Source organism: Budorcas taxicolor, chromosome 11 (genome assembly GCF_023091745.1).
Source record: "Budorcas taxicolor isolate Tak-1 chromosome 11, Takin1.1, whole genome shotgun sequence".
In the NCBI taxonomy this organism is placed as follows: Eukaryota; Metazoa; Chordata; class Mammalia; order Artiodactyla; family Bovidae; genus Budorcas; species Budorcas taxicolor.
Window position 1 is genome coordinate 85,561,275 of NC_068920.1, and position 20,983 is coordinate 85,582,257.

General features: G+C 38.6%; 1 protein-coding gene across 1 annotated transcript in view; it reads right to left on the bottom strand.

Moving 5' to 3' along the window:
• The window catches only part of THADA (THADA armadillo repeat containing), a 324,132-nt gene extending 304,367 nt beyond the window's left edge, over positions 1 to 19,765 (bottom strand). The window contains exons 1-13 of the mRNA XM_052647551.1: positions 19,690 to 19,765; positions 19,307 to 19,401; positions 18,241 to 18,371; positions 13,421 to 13,572; positions 13,283 to 13,315; positions 12,987 to 13,035; positions 9,562 to 9,743; positions 7,646 to 7,740; positions 6,110 to 6,330; positions 4,448 to 5,145; positions 2,842 to 2,993; positions 1,562 to 1,717; positions 572 to 694 (exon numbers count right to left, since the gene is read on the bottom strand). Coding sequence (XP_052503511.1) covers positions 572 to 694; positions 1,562 to 1,717; positions 2,842 to 2,993; positions 4,448 to 5,145; positions 6,110 to 6,330; positions 7,646 to 7,740; positions 9,562 to 9,743; positions 12,987 to 13,035; positions 13,283 to 13,315; positions 13,421 to 13,572; positions 18,241 to 18,371; positions 19,307 to 19,401; positions 19,690 to 19,765 — 2,163 coding nt within the window. The remainder of the gene's footprint in view (positions 1 to 571; positions 695 to 1,561; positions 1,718 to 2,841; positions 2,994 to 4,447; positions 5,146 to 6,109; positions 6,331 to 7,645; positions 7,741 to 9,561; positions 9,744 to 12,986; positions 13,036 to 13,282; positions 13,316 to 13,420; positions 13,573 to 18,240; positions 18,372 to 19,306; positions 19,402 to 19,689) is intronic.
• Positions 19,766 to 20,983: the final 1,218 nt, after the last annotated feature.

Here is a 20,983-nt window from a genome sequence, read left to right on the forward strand (position 1 = left end):
AAGAAACCAGTGAAAAGTCCATTCTGTTCTGATGGACAGAAACTGAACCCTGGCCCAGACTACAGCTGCTATATCTGGGGTTCCTACCAGGCCATTAACTCCAGTGCCCTAAAATCCAGTCCTACTCTGCAAGCCCACTTCCAAACAGCATAGAGAAGAACCCCAGTAACTGGACCATGGGTCAGGAATCACAAACGTCAAGCCACTTTCACGTTAAGATGATAGGGGCAAAAGGTCCAGACACAACAGTCCTCTTCCTTGGGGAGCGGGTGGAGGAGTCAGGGCAGCAATTACCTTTTATTAAAGTACTAAATTTATCTGGCTCACATAAGTTGTAAAATATCAAGGTTAGCCCATTAATGTTATTCTGTAACAGACTTCAAGTCCAGCACTGGTTCCACAACTCAGGCTATCTTGAGAGAAGTATCAAAACACCAGAAGGAATACGTAAAACCCAGCTTGAGGGGAAAAAGCAGAGAAATGCTACTCAGCACGAGTGTTATTTCTCTTTACTGTAGATGCAAAATTGTTTCAGGTATCTTAAAAATCTGTATGTCTGGAAATCACCTACCTTATACTGCTGTAAAGAAACAGAAGGGTGTTGTCTGGTGGACTCATTCCCTGGTTCATGCTTGGATTTACTTTGCTCCAGTTTATAAAGTACCTGAGAGCTTTCCTGTATCCTACAAAACAACTTTGAGAAAAAGAAAAACGAAGTGTATGTGAGCCACATTAAGCTGAAATACCAGCTTGAAAGGCAAAGGAAGAACTTTCTAAATTTTTTAGACTAAAACTTCAGGCAAGGAGAGTACTGGTTTTCAAACGCTTAGTATTTACCATAGTGTTTCTTTCTGACAGAAAATTAACATTTACATTTATAAAACCAAAAACTCAAGTATTACTGCAAATCAGAATACACAGTTATTAAACCACAATTCTCCGATTTCCCTTAGGTCAATGTGAACCGCAAGATAATTAGGTTTACTCACTTCTATTCTCTACCAACTCTTTACCTCAGAAACATTTCAGGTGATTAATTTAAGCTGAATGATTCAATAAAGACCATTGCTAAAGGCAGTTATAGAAACAATAAAAATACAAGGCCATCCTTCCTCTTCTTACTAAAGTTTTCTTAAAATACCTCACACCCTGGACTTCCCGGTAGCCCCGTAGTTAAGACTCCATCCTTCCATTGCAAGGGGCACAGGTTTGATCCCTGATTAGGGAACAAAAACCCCAAATGCCATGAGGTACGGCCAAAAATATATATTTTTACAGTACTTTAAAAAAATACCTTGCACACTGAAAACTCCAATGCTAGATTTTTTTTCCCCCTTTCAAAAAAAGAGCTCAAGATTGACTTATTACACCAAAGTGAATGGACTTTTTTCACTCTGAAGCCCAAATGTAAACTTAATTGGATCACAGAACAAGCAATTCACAGAAGTGCCACAAAGAGCTCTGGCAGTCCAATTCCATGACCCTTCTTCCCACACTCTCCCCAAATCTGGGCTCGGGCAAAGTTTACCACTTTCCTACACTTTCTGAAGAGAAATCTTACCTTTTTAAGAAGAGAACAAATCTGTTGCCGCACTCCTGGAGACTGACTGTTAAGATTGTATGTGATGAAGAACTGGATCCACCGCATTTCTTCTGTGGAAACGATTTCTGTGCTTCGATTACTTTCACAAAGCAAGCCTAACGTATCAATGCGCACCTAAAATACACCAAAGAATAAGATGTTCATTTTTCAATGATGTGTTAGTTGCTCAGTGTGTCCAACTGTGTGCAACCCTATGCACTCTAGCCTGCCAGGCTCCTCTGCCCATGGACTTTCTCAGGCGAGAATAGTGGAGTGGGTAGCTATTTCCTTCTCCAGGAGATCTTCCCAACCCAGGGATCAAACCTGGGTCTCCTGAATTGCAGGCAGATTTTTTACCATCTGAGCCACTATGGAAGCCCCAAAGACATAAGCAAAGCCTAAACCACCTAACATGTTTAATTATCTACACAAGGTATCAAAGGCAGAAAAGAAAGATAAATCTCAGTGTACATATATGTATTTCAGAAAGGTCCTATAATCCCAAAGATCCTGTGATTACTTCTTATAAAATTATGTCATTAAATGTACAAACTGAGTATTTACAAAAGTTAAAAGTCTTAAAGATTCTTATTCCACAGTAATGTTTAACTATATTCCTTTTCCTCAGGGACCATTCTGCCCCAGGACCACATCACCTCACTCTCCAATTATTGCCATGAACTTCTCACTGGTCTCCTGGGTTCTTTTTGCTCCCACTCTGAAAATTCATCTCTCTTTCCATTCATGCCACGTTCCTGGCTAAAAGAGGAGTGACTCTGGCTCCCAGTTACCAACTGGATAAAACCTGAAGTCTTCAGCCTAGTAATGGATGCGTCCATAGAACGGACAAAGGACTCCATTCTCGCCAAACAATGTCCTTAGTCCCCCTCCAGCCCTTGTTTACTTGTGTCCTTCCAGTTTGAGTGGGCACCAGGGCTTCCTTGCCTTGAATCACTTTCCTACTCAACCATCACCTACACTCAGACGAGTCTCTTCTTCTAAGCTTTCCAAGTTCTTACGCATAAAGATATACTCGTGCTATCTTTTAAAAGACTTTCCAGTTATCTTATGAAGGTTTTCTTATTCCCTAAACTAAACTTTAAGTAGCCCAAGTGCAATGTCTACATGCTTCACATCCTTCTTATGGAGCCCTTAAAACAGTGAGGGCATAATGTGGGGGCTTCCATATTGCACTGCTATGAATAAATGTATCAGGGATCTACGGCATGTATGAATTCCCAATTACACTGTTTACTTACTTGGCAGTGCTGATGAATTAAGCCTTGCTTTATTCTTGCACTGGACACAAGGTCCCTCCAGGCATCAGTTGCAGACTGAAGATGTCCATGAGCTCGAGCTGTTCTTAGACAAGCCATCAAAGCTCCCAGAGCCCCTCTGCTGTCATAAGATCCTAAGGATGGAAAAGGTTACTGTTGTCTCAAAAACAGAGCAACAAAGACCACCACTGTGCTATTAACAACTTCAACAATTCCCATGTTTCCCATTAACATTGTTATTTCATGAAGTAAAAATTGTATTTTTAGCTAAACTCTAACATGAATTAATGTTCCTAGTATAAAATCATTATTTAAAAGGATTTAATAGCTCTTATGTCAATGATTTCTGTAAACTGAATCCACTTATTGTTAACTTCAAGAAATCATAATTTTTGGCTGATCTTTTTACCTTTTCCTTGACTGTTAAAAAATAAACCAGCAAGTCAATCAGGAAAAAAAAAATCAGGTTTAATTTAATCAGAAATATTTAAAACAATAAAAATAAATAAAATTATTTTCAGCCAAAAATAAGAAAAACACTTCTGTGGCTAAACACCATTATTTCTCTAAAAACAAACACCGAACCTCCCTGTATATCTTGGAGTTACTGTGTCTTCTTAGTAAAGAAGGTAAAAGGGAATCACAAAGACCCTGACGCTTTCACAGGCCAGGACATCAGCTGTTACTTAACAGGACAGGGAGCTCTGGGTTCACAGGAGACCCTGATTTAATAAAGACTGTCTAGCTTCAGAACAGACTCACGGATCCTCAGCTTTAGATGGCTTCTCAAAAATGCAAGAGGGATCATTGTTCAACATTATAAATAATGGCTCATTTCTATGTACAGGAATCAAATCTTCCAGCTATCTCATGGTTATTCTTTGAAGGATTGAAAGAATAACTTTTTATTTGGAAATAACCTTAAAATGTGATGGAGGGTACCTATTCCTCCTGCATTAAACAGAATATAATAAATGTAAGCTTTACATGATGGATCAGGATCATTGTTTTATACATTAATTACTAAATTATGCTTTAATGCAACGATTTCTTCAAAGTTACTGAATTCCAGTGGGATGTTTATACTTATTCTCAACAGCCAGAGAGAGTTTTTTCCTGAGGTAATGCTTCTAAATTTTTCTCTCTTTCCTAGAGACAAGTACTTACTATTGCTAATTTACCTGTCTTTAACCTTGCCTACATCAATTTGTAATTACTGTCTCAACCACCTGAATAAGTAAATTATATAAAACACACAAACATCTACTCCAGGCTGACAAACAAATGATAAAAACTTGGTAAAATGAATTAAAACCTAGTAATAAAGGAAACCTCATAATCATAACTGCAATCAATCTTTGGCTTGCAGAAATGACTTTAGCCAAAAAACCTATTTGGCTGGATATAGAAACATTCATTTCAATACACAATTTCTATCTTTAATATCCTCCTTTACCATTTACATATTTGCATATTTAATATTACATGGGAATATTAAATTTTGAATATGGCCAACATCTCAGGTAGGTACCTCTATTTAAGCAGTTTACCTAGAAATTACTAAAACAAAAAAAGTTCATTTTCTTACCAGTTTTAGCATCAGCAGAAGTCTGAAGAATCTTTACCATATGACTTAAGCTCTCAGGGTTGCAGTTCAGCAATTTTGGCAAGTAATAATCAGTCACATAAGATTTCTGATCCAGACTTCCTTCACACAGCACACGAAGCAGAGGGGAGACCCAAGTCTTGTGCCACTCGTCAATCCAAGTGCTGGCGGCAGCCTGGGATTTCAAGCGACTCTTATGATTTTTAAACATGGTTTCCAAGAGGTCACTTGCATAAGGCACCAGAGACTGGTCCCCCATCACCTCTAAGATTTGCAATGGAATGGTTTTAGCTAATGCCAAAATATGGTCAACTCCCATGAAGTCTACTAAACAACCAAGGCATGTGTACTTTCCTTTACTATGCCATTCCAATCTCAGAAGACTCTCGGTCAGTTCAAAAATGAAACGATCAGCAGACAAATCTGAACCTGACTCTTCTACAGTGAGCTGGTGCATTTGGAGAATATTTCTGAATATGATTTTGGTTTGGTGTCTCAAAGCATCCAGTGGATGTTCCCAGTGGGTATAGACATAGTCCAAAAGCCTCCTAACCACATCTGCATTCCCATTCAGGCTGTCCTTTAGGCTTGGGGAACTTGAGTCAAGGACTTGTATAGCTGAATTAGTCCAAGATGCCAAAATCCTAGACAGAAACATTTCCAGAGTTGACTCCTTGATCCTGAAGAAAAATGAGGCACATTAGTATAAACTGACAAACAAAAGGAGTCTAATTTTACAATCATTTAGACCTTAAAAATATAAAGAATGATCATAAAATTGAATTATCATTATAGTTACAACAAAAATAAACACAGCCAAAACAAATCTCAAATCTTTCCATTTTGTAAAAGTTAATCCAAAAAAGCACCCAAGGAAACTTGGTTCATTATTTTAATTGTGGTGACGGTTTCACAGGTATTTAAAAATGTACTCAGGGGCCAGGGAGGGAGAATATTAGAGTGAAGCAGGTTTCTCCAGGGGCGGAAATGAAAGTTGATTGTGGTGAGAGTTGTAAAACCCTATAAACATACTGAAGAAAAATAACTGAAATTGCACAATTTAAGTAGGTGAATTGTATGGAAAGTAAATTATACCGCAATAAAGCTGTTATAATGACTTTAAAATGTGCATAACTTACATTAAAACACACACACACACAAAATACAATCCAATGAAGTCAGAGACCTCATAACAGTTCTGGCTTGGGTGCTTGTAGGTAATATGCTGTTAGGTAAGCACATACTTTGCTAAGCTTCATTTTACCCATTCAATAGATTGGGTTTCCTATCCTATCTATCAGACATGTGAGGATCACAATGAACTACCTATGTTGATGTTATTCATAAACTCAAAAGCATTATCCATATACAAATATTTATGGTTTTTAAAAATGCTTACATAAGAGACTGAATGCTAAAATTAACTTGACAAATTGTCACAAGTTAACCTCCACTAACATTTCTCTCTGTGCCATCATCCCGTCTTCTCCTGTTCTACCTTCACACCCACTTCATTCTCTACATATATCTCCCTTTTAATTTAAGAATACCTTGACCACTTTTCACTGAATTACTAAGCAAGCTAACTTAGCTGCCATCTTATAAACGTCTGACGAGCAAAGCAAAATATGAGACGAAACTCACTGTGAACTCAAGGTGAACAAAACATGCACAGTATTCAAGAGCAGGGCCTCCCCACTGGGGCCCATCCTCCCCTCCTGCCAGTCCAACATAGTGAGTGTCCCCTGACACAGGAAGAGGAGAGCTGACGGCGGGACATCAGCACAGCAAAGGCTCTTGCAGCAGCTCAAAAGCCACTCGGGGGCGCTGGTGGGGTCCACGGAACGGAGAAGCACGCTACTTATCTGCAAAAATACAACAGAGCTGATATACATAAAGCCTCTAAAACTTTCCAGAGATACTTCAAAACATAAATGCAAAATGCTCTCTCCCCTGAACCATCCTAGGAAAAACAGCTGAACCTAAAGGCAAAAAGCCACAAGAGTTAAAATTATTATATCAAAAGGAAAAAAAAATGAATCTAAGTATATGGACCATTTTGCTGGTCTGAATGTACTGGAAGAGCACAACACATTGCCCCCTGCAGGTGGATAAGCGAACTAACTAATGCTTTTTTTAGAGGTGGTTTGAGAAATTAGAATTTTTAAACTTTATCCTACTTTGTGTGAGCTCATAAAGCAGTACACATCTATTTTGCATAAAGTAATTTTGCTCTTAGTAAAGAACTAAAATAAGTTTCCTCAATAAGAAAAAAATACTGCTAGTACTAAATCCAAGAATTATGGCCCAAATTATGAACTTACACTGTCCATATAATCAAATTCACTGAACAACTAACTGCTTCTAGCACAATATCTGGGTTAGTCTTAAGAAAAATTACATATTTACCAAAAAGTTATTGCCAAATATACCTATACATCAATCTCTGTGTAATTTTTTTTTCCAGGTCCACCAGTTTATTGCTACCAACCCGTCTCCCTCCACCCTCCTCACGCCTGAGTGCTCAGTCATGTGACCCCATGGACTGCAGCCCACCAGGCTCCTCTGTCCATGGACTTTTTCAGGCAAGAATACTGTAGTGGCTTGCCATTTCCTTCTCCATCTGTATAATTTTAATGTTATAAATATCTTTTATGATAGTGAGAGATGGAACTGAAAACAACGCTAGGAAAAAACAAGGATATACACCCAAAAATGTTGACAATGATTATCTTCATGAGATGGATTTACATGTGACTATTATTGCCTTCTTTCTGCTTTATCCAAATTTTTGAAACTGTCACTTATTTTATTATTTTTGTGGCTGTGTTGGGTCTTAGTTGCACCATGCAGGATCTTTTGTTGAGGCTCATGGGCCCTCTAGTTATGGCATAGAGGCTCAGTAGTTGCAGTGTGTGGGCTTGGCTGCTCCTCGACACGTGGGATCTTTAGTTCCCCAATCAGGGATTAAACCTATGTCCCCTGTATTGCAAAGTGGACTCTGAACCACTGGACTACCAGGGAAGTCCCAAGACTGTCAAAGACTGTCACTCATAATAAGAGAAAAGAGTAATCAGAAAGACTATGAAAAAAAAAATGTTTTAATTCACTCTTTATAAATATTTTTAAAACATGTTTAACTATCAACAAAGTACAATTCTAAATAGGACATGCACTTACCAAATCAGGAATCTTTTCAGGTGGATGAAACATAGCCTTAATAAAAAGAATAACAGCTAATCCAGATGTACTCTGAATTGTCTGTAAGAGACCATCTATTGCAAAAAAGCAGAAAGCATGTATTAAACGATGATAGATACTGTAGTATAATAGAAAGAGCACATGCTGTGGGGCCAGAGTACTGGGTGCAATTTCTAGCTTTACCACTCACTAGATTAAGCCTAGGTTAAGTTATTTTACTTCCCAGGGACTCAGTTTTCTCTTCCGTAAATTGGGGAAAAAATAACTCTATCTGACACAACTGTTGTAAGGTTGAAATAGATAATGAACATAAAGGCTTTTATGCCCAGCACACAAACACTCAACCCAAACATCCATTCTCGCTTCCTCTCCATCTGCTGCCTCCCAGCACATGCCCCAGCAGTACCTCCTGGCCCCTCTCTTCCACTGCTGCGTGTGCATCTCAACTCCCATGTACATTACTTTTTCTGAAACTGATTTCAGGGCTTGTGTAAAGAACCTACATCGGTACTAATTACAAACTCTGCTCTCATTGGCACTGTACCCAATGTAACCAAACTGTTGGCGTACTTCTTTTCATTATCTATTAGCCTCTGGTTTGTAAGAAAGTATACAGAATAATACAGTGGATTATTCAACACAGGGTAAGAATTATGAATAGCTACTATAAACGACCTTCCAAAAATTTATTCTGCCCTTCATCCAACAGTTGTTAACTTTGACTTTGATTGGGACATCCATGTGCCCAAGCAAAGACAGGCTACCTGTTTCCTCAATCTTCCTTACAACTAAAGGTACCAGAGGACGATTCAGGCTACTGGAATATAAGTAGAAATCTTTTGGCTATTTTTTTTCTTTCAGATTAAAGGTACAGATGTAACTGGTCCTCTTTCCTGCCCTGAATACAGACAAGAGGTCTGGAGGTAGAATAGTCATATAGTAACCATGAAACAATAAACACGTGGATGAAAGCCAACATACTGAAGATGGCAAAGCAGAAAGGCAGAAATGTTTCATCCATTTAAAAAATATGATATGTCCTTTAATCTACAGGTGCCCCCTTCACCCTTTTCTTGTTATAATTTCTGTTGAAGAACTCTGGCCTTTTAACCTGTACAGTTTCCCACAATCTGGATGTTTGTTTACCCCTAGTGCAATTCAACACATTCTTCTGTCCTCTGTAATTCCTGCAAACTGGCAGGTGACTGAGAGACGGATCAATCTCAAGTTCAATCCCTCTGGGAAAAACTATAAGTGGTAAAATCAAGACCACCAACCAAGAGGCACGTGTTATCTGGTTGTCTCCTTCTGTAATGTTAACAGCCATTGATGCTTAATGCCCATCTCAAGTCACTGGGAGTTACAGAACATTTTCTCTCATTAACGACTTGGTTTCCTGGTGGTACAGATCATATGGACAGAATCAACATGAGACATAAGGAGGAAGAATGACCCCACAGTGACCACGGGCATTATTTGAAGGAAGCACCCGCTGCTAAGGAAAAATGTATGGGTTACACTAAACTTTCCAGATCTTATCTTCAAATTTGGAAATTCCTCAAGAACTTTATTTCTCTTTTTAAAGTCTGTGGCTTTTCAACACTAAAGTTGTTACGTTTTCTGCTTTGTATACAATACACACATGCGCATGCGCATACACACAGACATACACACACACATTTAGAAAAGTCCTTCAGTGTTATCCCGATAAGTTGAACTGATATCTTTGAAAGAAAAAGTATTAAAACCTTATAATCCAGGATCTTTCCCCACTTTGAGGGGCTGAGGGAAAGGAAGTTCTATTATCACAGGTAAGTATTGAATATCTCATACCATTAGAAGTGAAAACAGATTAACACTCAATTATAATCATCATTTGTATGCTTTATACTTACCATCACTTAAAAAGTTGGTAAACATACTCAGCAGTCCACACATACTTTGCCAAATAGGAGAATTCTTCAAATGAAGTCTCTGGAAACCCTGTACTTTCTGTACTAACATCACTGAAACTCTAATGCTCACCAACAAGTCATTCATCAACTGCGTTTGAACAATATGATTTCCAGCCAATTTTCTACAACAAAGACAAGACATTATTACAAAAGAAAATTCAAAATGTCACCTCTTTTCTCACCAGAATAGTTCCTCATCAAACAGCCAAAATCAATTTTAGATTTTAATCAACATCTATGCCTCTTTTTTCCATTCCCAGAAATATTCAATTATGTAGACATTTATTGCAAACTTTTGACACTCTTTTAACTTAGCTCAAAATTTTCCCTTTTTCTCAGCTAATGACTAACTTCATTTCTTCTTTTTGAGAGCAAAAATAACAAATCAAGAATAAATGACACAATTTTTAAATCTGAATACTCCCTAACTTTGCAATTTCCTTGACCTGACTTCCAAATGCTCTCAGATTTTCTCCTATTTCACTTTTGTCATGCTTCTGAGACAACATGGCTAGTTCATCCTCTTCTCCCTCAGTCCTTACATTAGATTTCACCACAACTCAGTCCTTACCTCTTCTGTCCATCTAATTCACTCCCTTGATGCTGAATTCATTTAGCTCATAAGCTTTAAATTATAATCTATATGCTGACAATTCCCCAATTTTCATCTCCAGCCCAGACCTCTCTTCCTAATTCCAGACTTGTATGTACAACTTTCTATTCAATATCTTCACCTGGATGTCTGACAAACATTTAAAGCTACATGAACTTCTCTGCAATTCCACACTCGCTCCACCTGCTAGAATCTCTATCCTACAGAAAATGCAATTATCCTTGACTCCTTTCCCACTCACCCTATCTGTAAGAAAATCCTGTGGTTCTACCTTCAAAATACATCCATTATCAACCACCTCCACCGCTACTCCCAGCCACTCTCACCTCTCCCTCACTGTTACTGTCAGAGTCTCTGAACTAGTCTCCCAGCTTCTATGCCTGCTACTTGCAGTCTATTCTCAACACAGCAGAATGCAAGAGTGATATTAAAAGAAAAATCAGGGAAAACGGTTTGGGGGTTCCTCAAACAGTGACACATACAATATTTATACGATCCAGCAATTCTACTTCTAAGTATATGCCAAGAGAACTGAAAGTAGAGACTCAAACTGTTATTTATGTATCAATGTTTATAGCAGCATTATTCACACTATTTACATTATTCACAATCCAAATGTTTATCAACAAGTAAATGCAGAAACAAAATGTGGTCTATGCATAAGATGGAATATGATTTCACCATAAAAAGGAATGAAATTCTGAAACAGGCTACAACAGAGATTAACCTTTAAAACATTATAAATAAGTCAGACAAAAAACAAAGACAAATACTGTATTCCATTTATTTGAGGTATCCAGAATTCAAAGAGACAGAAAGTAGAATAGAGGCTACCACTGGTTGTGGGAAGAGATAAAAACAGTGAATTTGCTTTTGGATACATCAAATCTGAGGCACCTGTAAATCATCCAAGTTGAGAGGTCCAGAAGACAACCACTATAGAAGCCTACCACTCACAAGAGATCTAACTTGGAGCGATAAATCTGGGCATCCGAAGTATAGTGATGTGGCTGACACCAAAGAAGTGGACGATCCGAAGCAGTCAAGACAAACAGAACGGAAAGGACAGGACTCACACTGAAGAGATGAGCAGAGAAAGAGAAGCCTAAAAGGGAGTGAGGGGGAGCTCCTGGTAAGGCAAAAGAGATCTTAGGTTAAAGATGGCACACAGGTGTTACTTTTACTCTCCCCTCAGAGCCTCCCTAAACCACAGCCAAGGGATTTAAAACATTAAAAGACATAAATACACAAGGGCAACAAACAGACAACAAGACAATACTAAAATTTTAATAGCAGATGGATGAGTGATAACTGACTTAACAGAATCAAGAATGATTCTGAATCCTAAGTCAGAGAACACACCCAGAGCAACCTGATTTGCAGTCCCTAAGGGCTAAAAAATTGTTGCCACCAGGTGCTCCTTGACATGAAGGCAAATGTAGGGATGAAAACAGAAGAGTGGTTACAAGTCTGTTGAAGAAGAATGCCAACTCTGGGCCATACCTCCCAGCTAGCAAACATTCCTTGGTTTTACCTCTAGGGAAGGTAAAACAGCAAGTGACTGGACAGAAAGAGAACACACAAAGTTAAGGCAATGATACCGTATTGCAAGCAGGAGAATTAGGAAAATGTCTGCACAATAAATGCTAAATGTCAAAATCTCAGCTTTATTCCCTCACTCAGCAACCAGAATATTAAGCCAGTGGTTTGAAAAGGTTCTTCCTTGGCAAATCCACTACTCATGCAAAAAGACCTAAAGATACTGACATCAAGGGTTCCCCAATAAGGCCTACAATCAACCCCATCCATATGTGTGTGTGTGCTTAGTCGTTTAGTCATGTCCAACTCTTTGCAACCCCATGGATTGCAGCCCACCAGGCTCCTTTGTCCATGGGGATTCTCCAAGAAAAGAATACTGGAGTGGGTTGCCCTGCCCTCCTCCAGGGGATTTTCCCAACTCAGGGATAGAACCCAGGTCTTCCTCACTGCAGGTGGATTCTTTACTGTCTGACCCACCAGGGAAGCCCCCATCCATACGTACAGAGGTTCAAATCAAGTCTCAGTGCCCCAGTCTTAAATGAGCACTCAGACAAGGATTACCAGACTTGTAAGGAAAGCTTCTGGCAACAAACATACTGACCAAAAGCAGCAAACAAATAAGCAGCTTGAAAGAAACACAGACCTATGTAAAGATACGAAAACTTTAAAAAAACAAAACTCTACTATTAATATCCTCAGAGAGACAACAGAGCATATGTCATCCATGAAATAACAACAGGATGCTATGAAAAAGAAACACTCAGGTAAAGAAAAGAACTCTTCCCTTTCTCAGTTATTCTCATAACTTATTTGATTTTTTAAATTAAATATTGAATCTCAAAAAATAAATTTAAATAATTACATCTAATATTAATGGAGAGGGATGGAAAGAAGTACACTCTGGACCCTTCTTAAAAATTTCCTTGTACAAAGACAAGGCGTGTGTGCATGCTAAGTCGCATCAGTCATGTCTGACTCTTTGTGACCCCATGGAATGTAGCCCACCAGGGTCCTCTGTCCATGGAATTCTCCAGGCAAGATTATTGGAGTGGGTTGCCATGCCCTCCTCCAGGGGGGTTTCCCGACCCAGGGATAGAACCCGCGTCTCCTGCGGCTCCCACATTGCAAGCAGATTCTTTACCACTCAGCCCAGGGAAGCCCGTACAAAGATAACGTACGCACAGGCACGAGCATGAAGACACGAAACACTTGCCTGTTCTCTTCTGAGATTTCAATTAAACTCTTCTGCAGAAAATGAAGCACTGAAACAAAAAGGACATAGGAAAAAATCAGAATCTGAAACTGTGAACTCTGACTTCAGCACAAGAAAATATTTCAAATCATTGCTACCTAAAACGATATCATAAAAGTAGAAATTTAAAAGGAAGGAGCATAATATACCTTCATCATCGGTAGTACTCCACCTACTGCCAAGAAACTTAAAAGAATCAGTTACAAAATGACTTATACAAGCACTCACCTCTCAGAATAAAATAAAATAGAACTTACCATTTTCAAGAAGATTATTAACACTTGATCTACCTGTGGGGAGAAAATTAACACTGGTAAGGAGTTTCAGAACTAAAATTAACACCATTCAAAACACTGATGGAATGACAGATGTTAGCTAGAAAAAAGCTAGCTTACCCAAGTCAAAGTTTTCCATACAGGAAGATATATTGTCAATAACTCTTCTGTAAGAGTAGAGATCAGTACTTGTATTCAATTCTTCCTGAAGACGAGAAGTAAAACTTTGTGTAGCCTCAATTAGAAAAAATTCAGGTAGGCCATTTAGTGAGCTAGAAAAAAGAACCAAATATTAAAAATTTGACAACCTTAGAGTATGTTCAAGGAAATGTTGGGAGGGAAGAGAATATTACAAATGAAGAAATATTGAACTGTATCTTCAAAATACAGTCAGAAAATAACTTCACACCACTATCATTGGAACTCCTTGGTCTATCATCTCTCCTCTGGTCTTCCTGTTTCCAACCTGCTTTGCTCCCTTTCCAAGGACTAACCTCAACAGAGAAGCCAGACGGATATTACTAAAACACCATTTATTTTTCTGCCTAAAACCATCCTACAACGTCCTTCTCAGTCAATGCAGTAGTCAAAGTGCTTACAATGACTTATGAGACTTTATACAATATGGCCCCCCCATTATCTCTCTGGTTCATCTTGATCCTTGTTCATTTAGCTCTAGCTACACAGCCTTCCTTCATTCCAACAACATGCCAAAGTCTTTGTACTTGTTATTTCCTCCACCTGGAGTTCTCTTCTCTCAAATATCCCAAAGATTATTTCCCATTAATCATTTCCTCACCCCTTTCAGATCAATCTCAAAGATCACCCAAACAATGACACTAAACAAAGGTATCTGAAAAGACTACTATATTTTAAACTGTAGCCCTCACCCCCATCCTTGGTACTCCCTTTCCTACTTCTCTGCTTTATTTCTTTATCCATAGCACTCATTCCCTCTAATTCCTGTATATTTTGCTTGTTTTTCTATCTCCTGTCTTCCTCTTAGAAATAACCTCCATTCTGGACTGTTTCATTCACTGTGTCCCCAATGCCTAAAAGAATACTTGACACATAGTAGATATCAGTCTCTGACTTCCCTGGTGGCTCAGATGGTAAAGCGTCTGCTTGCAATGCGGGAGACTTGGATTCGATCCCTGGGTCGGGAAGATCCCCTGGAGAGGAAATGGCAACCCACTCCAGTACTCTTGCCTGGAAAATTCCATGGACAGAGAAGACTTGTAGGCTACAGTCCATGGGGTTGCAAAGTCTACTGAATGGATAAATTAAATACAATGCCAATTTTACCACAGTTAATCTAAATTAACATTTTTTAAAATATTGACTCAACAATTCTAAAGTTTTTCTGGAAGGAAAAAATATTGAGAAATAGGAATATTGAAGATTACAACTTAGCAATACCTATTAGAAAGCATCACTACAAACAAAGCTAGTGGAGGTGATGGAATTCCAGTGGAGCTATTTCAAATCCTGGAAGATGATGCTGTGAAAGTGCTGCACTCAATATGCCAGCAAATTTGGAAAACTCAGCAGTGGCCACAGGACTGGAAAAGGTCAGTTTTCATTCCAATCCCAAAGAAAGGCAATGCCAAAGAATGCTCAAACTACTGCACAATTGCACTCATCTCACACGCTAGGAAAGTAATGCTCAAAATTCTCCAAGCCAGGCTTCAGCAATATGTGAACCGTGAACTTCCAGATGTTCAAGCTGGTTTTAGAAAAGGCAGAGGAACCAGAGATCAAATTGCCAACGTCCAATCGATCACCGAAAAAGCAAGAGAGTTCCAGAAAAACATCTACTTCTGCTTTATTGACTATGCCAAAGCCTTTGACTGTGTGGATCACAATAAACTGTGGAAAATTCTGAGAGAGATGGGAATACCAGACCACCTGACCTGCCTCTTGAGAAACCTATATGCAGGTCAGGAAGCAACAGTTAGAACTGGACATGGAACAACAGACTGGTTCCAAACAGGAAAAGGAGTACGTCAAGGCTGTATATTGTCACCCTGCTTATTTAACTTCTATGCAGAGTACATCATGAGAAACGCTGGACTGGAAGAAGCACAAGCTGGAATCAAGATTGCGGGAGAAGTATCAATAACCTCAGATATGCAGATGACACCGCCCTTATGGCAGAAAGTGAACTAAAAAGCCTCTTGATGAAAGTGAAAGAGGAGAGTGAAAAAGTTGGCTTAACGCTCAACATTCAGAAAACGAAGATCATGGCATCTGGTCCCATCACTTCATGGGAAATAGATGGGGAAACAGTGGAAACAGTGTCACACTTTGTTTTTTTTGGGCTCCAAAATCACTGCAGATGGTGACTGCAGCTATGAAATTAAAAGACGCTTATTCCTTGGAAGAAAAGTTATGACCAACCTAGATAGCATATTCAAAAGCAGAGACATTACTTTGCCAACTAAGGTCCATCTAGTCAAGGCTATGGTTTTCCCAGTGGTCATGTATGGATGTGAGAGTTGGACTGTGAAGAAGGCTGAGCGCCGAAGAATTGATGCTTTTGAACTGTGGTGTTGGAGAAGGCTCTTGAGAGTCCCTTGGACTGCAAGGAGATCCAACTGGTCCATCCTGAAGGAGATCAGCCCTAGGATTTCTTTGGAAGGAATGATACTAAAGCTGAAACTCCAGTACTTTGGCCACCTCATGCGAAGAGTTGACTCATTGGAAAAGACTCTGATGCTGGGAGGGATTGGGGGCAGGAGGAGAAGGGGACGACAGAGGATGAGATGGCTGGATGGCATCACTGACTTGATGGCTGTGAGTATGAGTGAACTCCGGGAGCTGGTGATGGACAGGGAGGCCTGGCATGCTGCGATTCATGGGGTCACAGAGAGTCAGACATGACTGATCGACTGAACTGAACTGAACTGAAAGAGTCAGACACAACTGAGCGACTAAGCTGAACTGATCAAAAATTTTGATAGGCATAAGTCTGGTCAAGAAATTTCACTTCTAGGAATTCATTTCAGAGTAATACACATACATAATTACATAAACAATTAAGAATATTACTGTAGCACTGTTGGAATAATGAAAACTTGAAAGCAATCTATCAATGGAGAAGAGATTAAATAATATGTAATATGGCAAATATGAATTTCAGTGCATCCATATTATGGAGTATCTACAGCTGTTAGAAAGAATGAGGACTTTTGGTGGAAATGTAAAACAGTGCAGCCATATGGAAAATTGCTTGCAAGTTCCTTGGAAAATTAAAAATAGTTACCATATTCAGCAATCCCACTTCTGCATATATATCCAAAAGAACTGAAAGCAGGATCTCTAAGAGATATTTGCACACCTATGTCCAAAAAGCAGTACTGCTCACAACAGTCAAGAGGAAGAAGCAACCCAAATCTCTATCAGCAGGTGAATGGATGGACAATGTGCTATATAAATACAACAGCGTAGTAATCAGCCTTAAAAGGAAAGAATGCTGTCATGAGTTATAACACAGATGAATCTTGAGGACATTAAGTCAGTCACAGAAAGATAAGTACAAATATTCCACTTATACAAGGTACTAATCAAAACCATAGAAACAGAAAGAATAATGGTGGTTGCCAGGGACTAGGGGGAAAAGGAAATAAGGAGTTCTTGTTTAGTGAGTACAGTTTCAGTTTTATAAGATGAAAAAATTCCAGAGATCCACAGCATAATAATGTGAATACACTTAACACTACTGAACACTCAAAAATGGTTATGATGGTAAATTTCATGTAATGTGGGGTATTTTTAACTACAACTAAAAAAAAAGTAAATATACTGACATGAAAATATCTCTAAGACATTCTTTAGTGAAGAATAACCTACGAAGAAACACCCTGAGTATAATCCCATTTATGTAAAAGCATGCATACACTAAATCCAAAGACAATATCTAGAAAGAAACACCAAAATGTTAAGTAATAACCTTTACTAAGAAAAAAGAGAGGCCAGAAATAGTGCAATGAAAAGCTCACTTTTTATTTTGTGTACTTGCCGACTAACGTCTGTCTAGTCAAGGCTATGGTTTCTCCTGTGATCATGTATGGATGTGAGAGTTGGACTGTGAAGAAGGCTGAGCACCAAAGAATTGATGCTTTTGAACCGTGGTATTGGTGAAGACTCTTGAGAGTCCCTTGGACTGCAAGGAGATCCAACCAATCTATTCTGAAGGCGATCAGCCCTGGGATTTCTTTGGAAGGAATGATGCTAAAGCTGAAACTCCAGTACTTTGGCCACCTCATGCGAAGAGTTGACTCATTGGAAAAGACTCTGATGCTGGGAGGGATTGGGGGCAGGAGGAGAAGGGGACGACAGAGGATGAGATGGCTGGATGACATCACTGACTTAATGGACGTGAGTCTGAGTGAACTCCGTGAGTTGGTGATGGACAACACGGAGGGGAGGCTGTGCTGCAATTCATGGTGATGGACAACAACATGGAGGCCTGGCATGCTGCAATTCATGGGGTCGCAAAGAGTCGGACACGACTGAGCGACTGAAGTGAACTGAACATACAGCTTTAAGTTTTTACACTAAGCATATATTTCTATATTACCTATGTAATTAAAAACATTTAAACAAAAATAGATAGGACAGAGAGAAAAAAAACAGTAGGGTGACAGGTTTAAATTTAACCAATAATTACATTACATGTAAATAGACTAAACCAGGAGTCTGCAAACTACAGCCTACAGCCTAATTTTTTAAGGTCTGTGACCTAAGAAGCCTTTTACATTTTTAAAGAATTATAATAAATGAATAAACAAGACAAAACAAAGACAAAATTGTATGAATGAAATTGCTAAGTGATAGATTTCATTTCAGTTCTACCAAAGAGGGAACCTTAAATACTAGTTACTTTCAGTCAAACTGAACATTTACAGTGCCTAACTTTGCTTTCTTTTCTTTCTTACCTTGCCAAGACTTTCTTCAAGGGATTCTTTAGATTCAAAGAAAGATAAATGCCTGCTAAAATATCCAAACAACTTCGAATAGTGGGATCACATGTGCCATTTTTATTTGCCTTCTCCAGTAAGGGCACAATCTATAATCAAAAAAATTCAAAATTAAAGTAATTTTTTTCTAATATCAAGTATAGCAAAGTAACATGGATTCAAATACTTTAAGTCTCAATTTTAATGTGTAATATTTTCCACACTACACTGTTTTAAACATCTATTTCAATATTTATTAACTTTTTTAAACCATGCCCCCAACACTCACTCTACCCTCCAGACCCACCTTCATTGAAAATTACTGACTTGTTAATGGCTTAAAGTACAGGAATTCTGTAGCATTACTGAAAACCAATGATACATTTACCTGCTTTCCAAAAAATACTATGCAAGTTCAAATGATAAATCTTAATATCAAAACACTGGTCAGGACAATTTTTACATTTTACATTAACTTTTTAATGCATCTGCTAAAAAGTTTTGAAGATCCAGATTGATAGAAATTTTTTTTAATTTATCTCCACCAAAAAGGTATGCACTATTATCTCATCATCCTACCTATATACAACTCCAACAGTGGTAAAGCCTCAATATAGCTTACATTGCCACTTTGAATAAAAAAAATCATAAAATGAATAGAAAAAAATATTCCTATTCTTTAATGATACCTCAGTATGAAATAATTAGGAGCCTGGAGAAGGAAATAGCAACCAAATCCAGTATTGTTGCCTGGGAAATCCCATGGACAGAAGAGCCTGGCAGGTTACAGTCTATGGGGTACAAAAGAGTCCACAGGACTTGGCGACTAAACAGCAACACATGTATATATAAGGATGATTCATTCTGCTGTACAGTAATAGTAACAAACATTGGAGCATATATATATTCCAAATGTAAAAAAATAATTAGGAGCCAAAAATTATCGGTTAATTTCAGGACTTCCTTGGTGGCTCAGTTGATTTCAGAAGCCCATAATAGCATGATAACCTCCAGGATGCATCCATGAACATCAGATCAGCCTTACCTGTTTAACATAACGGATCTGTGACACTCCATCAGTGAGTTGTACACAGTGCAACAGCAAAGAAGCTAGATTTTTCCCTTCCACATCAGCCAAGGCTATATAAAACAAAACACAACAAAAATTTCTTCGGTGATTTCACAATATATAGATAAGAGTTTATCTTTGTTATGTGTTCTATAAAATTTAAACATTTATAAACAAAACCCAGGAGAACTTAGACTGAAGACAGACATTCAAGAAAACCATTTTATATCCAAAACTGAATGTAAAGAACATGGAATAATTAACTTCCAAGAGTCTGAACATTCTGTGATATGGAGTCCCAGAGATAAATAAACCATTTGCAACCTAGAAAAAAGATAAACAAGTCAGAAATCACTTACATTTCAAAGTTTCAAGGTCCTGATGACAAACGGTCAATGAAGTAACTTGTGTTTCTTTCTTCTTCTTTACACCCATTTTAAATAGAATTAACAGTAGTCGCTACAAGAAAGAAGAGTTTTAAGACACTGCTTAAGGACTTCCCTGGTGGTCCAGCGGCTAAGGCTCCATGCTCCCAATGCAGGGGCCTGGGTTCAATACTTGGTCAGGGAACCATATCCCGCACACCACAACTAAGAGTACGAATCCGCAATGAAGATGAAAGATCCTGCGTGCTGCAACTAAGATCAGCACAGCTAAACAAACAACAAATACATAAATAAAAAAAGAGACTGTCTAATGCACTGAAGAACTCTGTGTGTTGACATTTGGCGCCAGATAATTCTTTGCCACAGGGTATCATCCCAAGCACTGTAGGACATGGCCTCTGCCCACTAGATAGATGCCAATAGCACCATTCCTCTGCTGCTGCTGCTAAGTCGCTTCAGTCGTGTCCGACTCTGCAACCCCATAGATGGCAGCCCACCAGGCTCCCCCGTCCCTGGGATTCTCCAGGCAAGAACACTGGAGTGGCCTTCTTCCTCTAAGTTGTGGCAACAGAAAAAGGTCTCCAGTAATTGCCAAATGTCCCCTGGGGAGCAAAGTTGCCACAGGCTAAAACTACTACCCTAAGGATGGCTGTTTTGAAAAACTTTTTTTAGACTCAAGAAGAGTTTATTACTGTCTAAGGTTACTTTTACCTACCCAGTCTTTGTATTTTAAATACAGCAAACCTTCATTTTAAACAAATAAACCACCAAAAAAAAAAAAAAAAAACCAGAACGGCTTTTCAAAAATATAGTAGGCCTACCTTATCTCTGTGACTTCTTGGATTGACAGATCAGGAGGTATCCTAACAAGCTGTATCTTGATTTCTGAAAAATATTTGATAAAGGAAACTTTCACGTACTATCCCTGTGAGTTTGCTTTCAGCTAACAGGATTCACAATAGGCTGAACAAAGCTACTCAAAGGATACACACTCAGAGTACCACATGGTCTGAAGACAAGTCGCTAGGGAAATGCCACATGGGGCTCTCTTCTTGAGGATTTTTAGTGGTGTTTATCATGTAGACATTGGAGGACATAATACAGTGAATTAAGAAAAGACACAGAGCTAGGAGCATCCAACAGAGTGTTGGATGATAGAATCAGGATTTAAAAAGTGACCAATAAACTGGAATAAACTTACCAAGATGAAATAGAAATAAATGTAAGATGCTGCTTTTGGATAAGAACAATACAGTACAGGATTTAT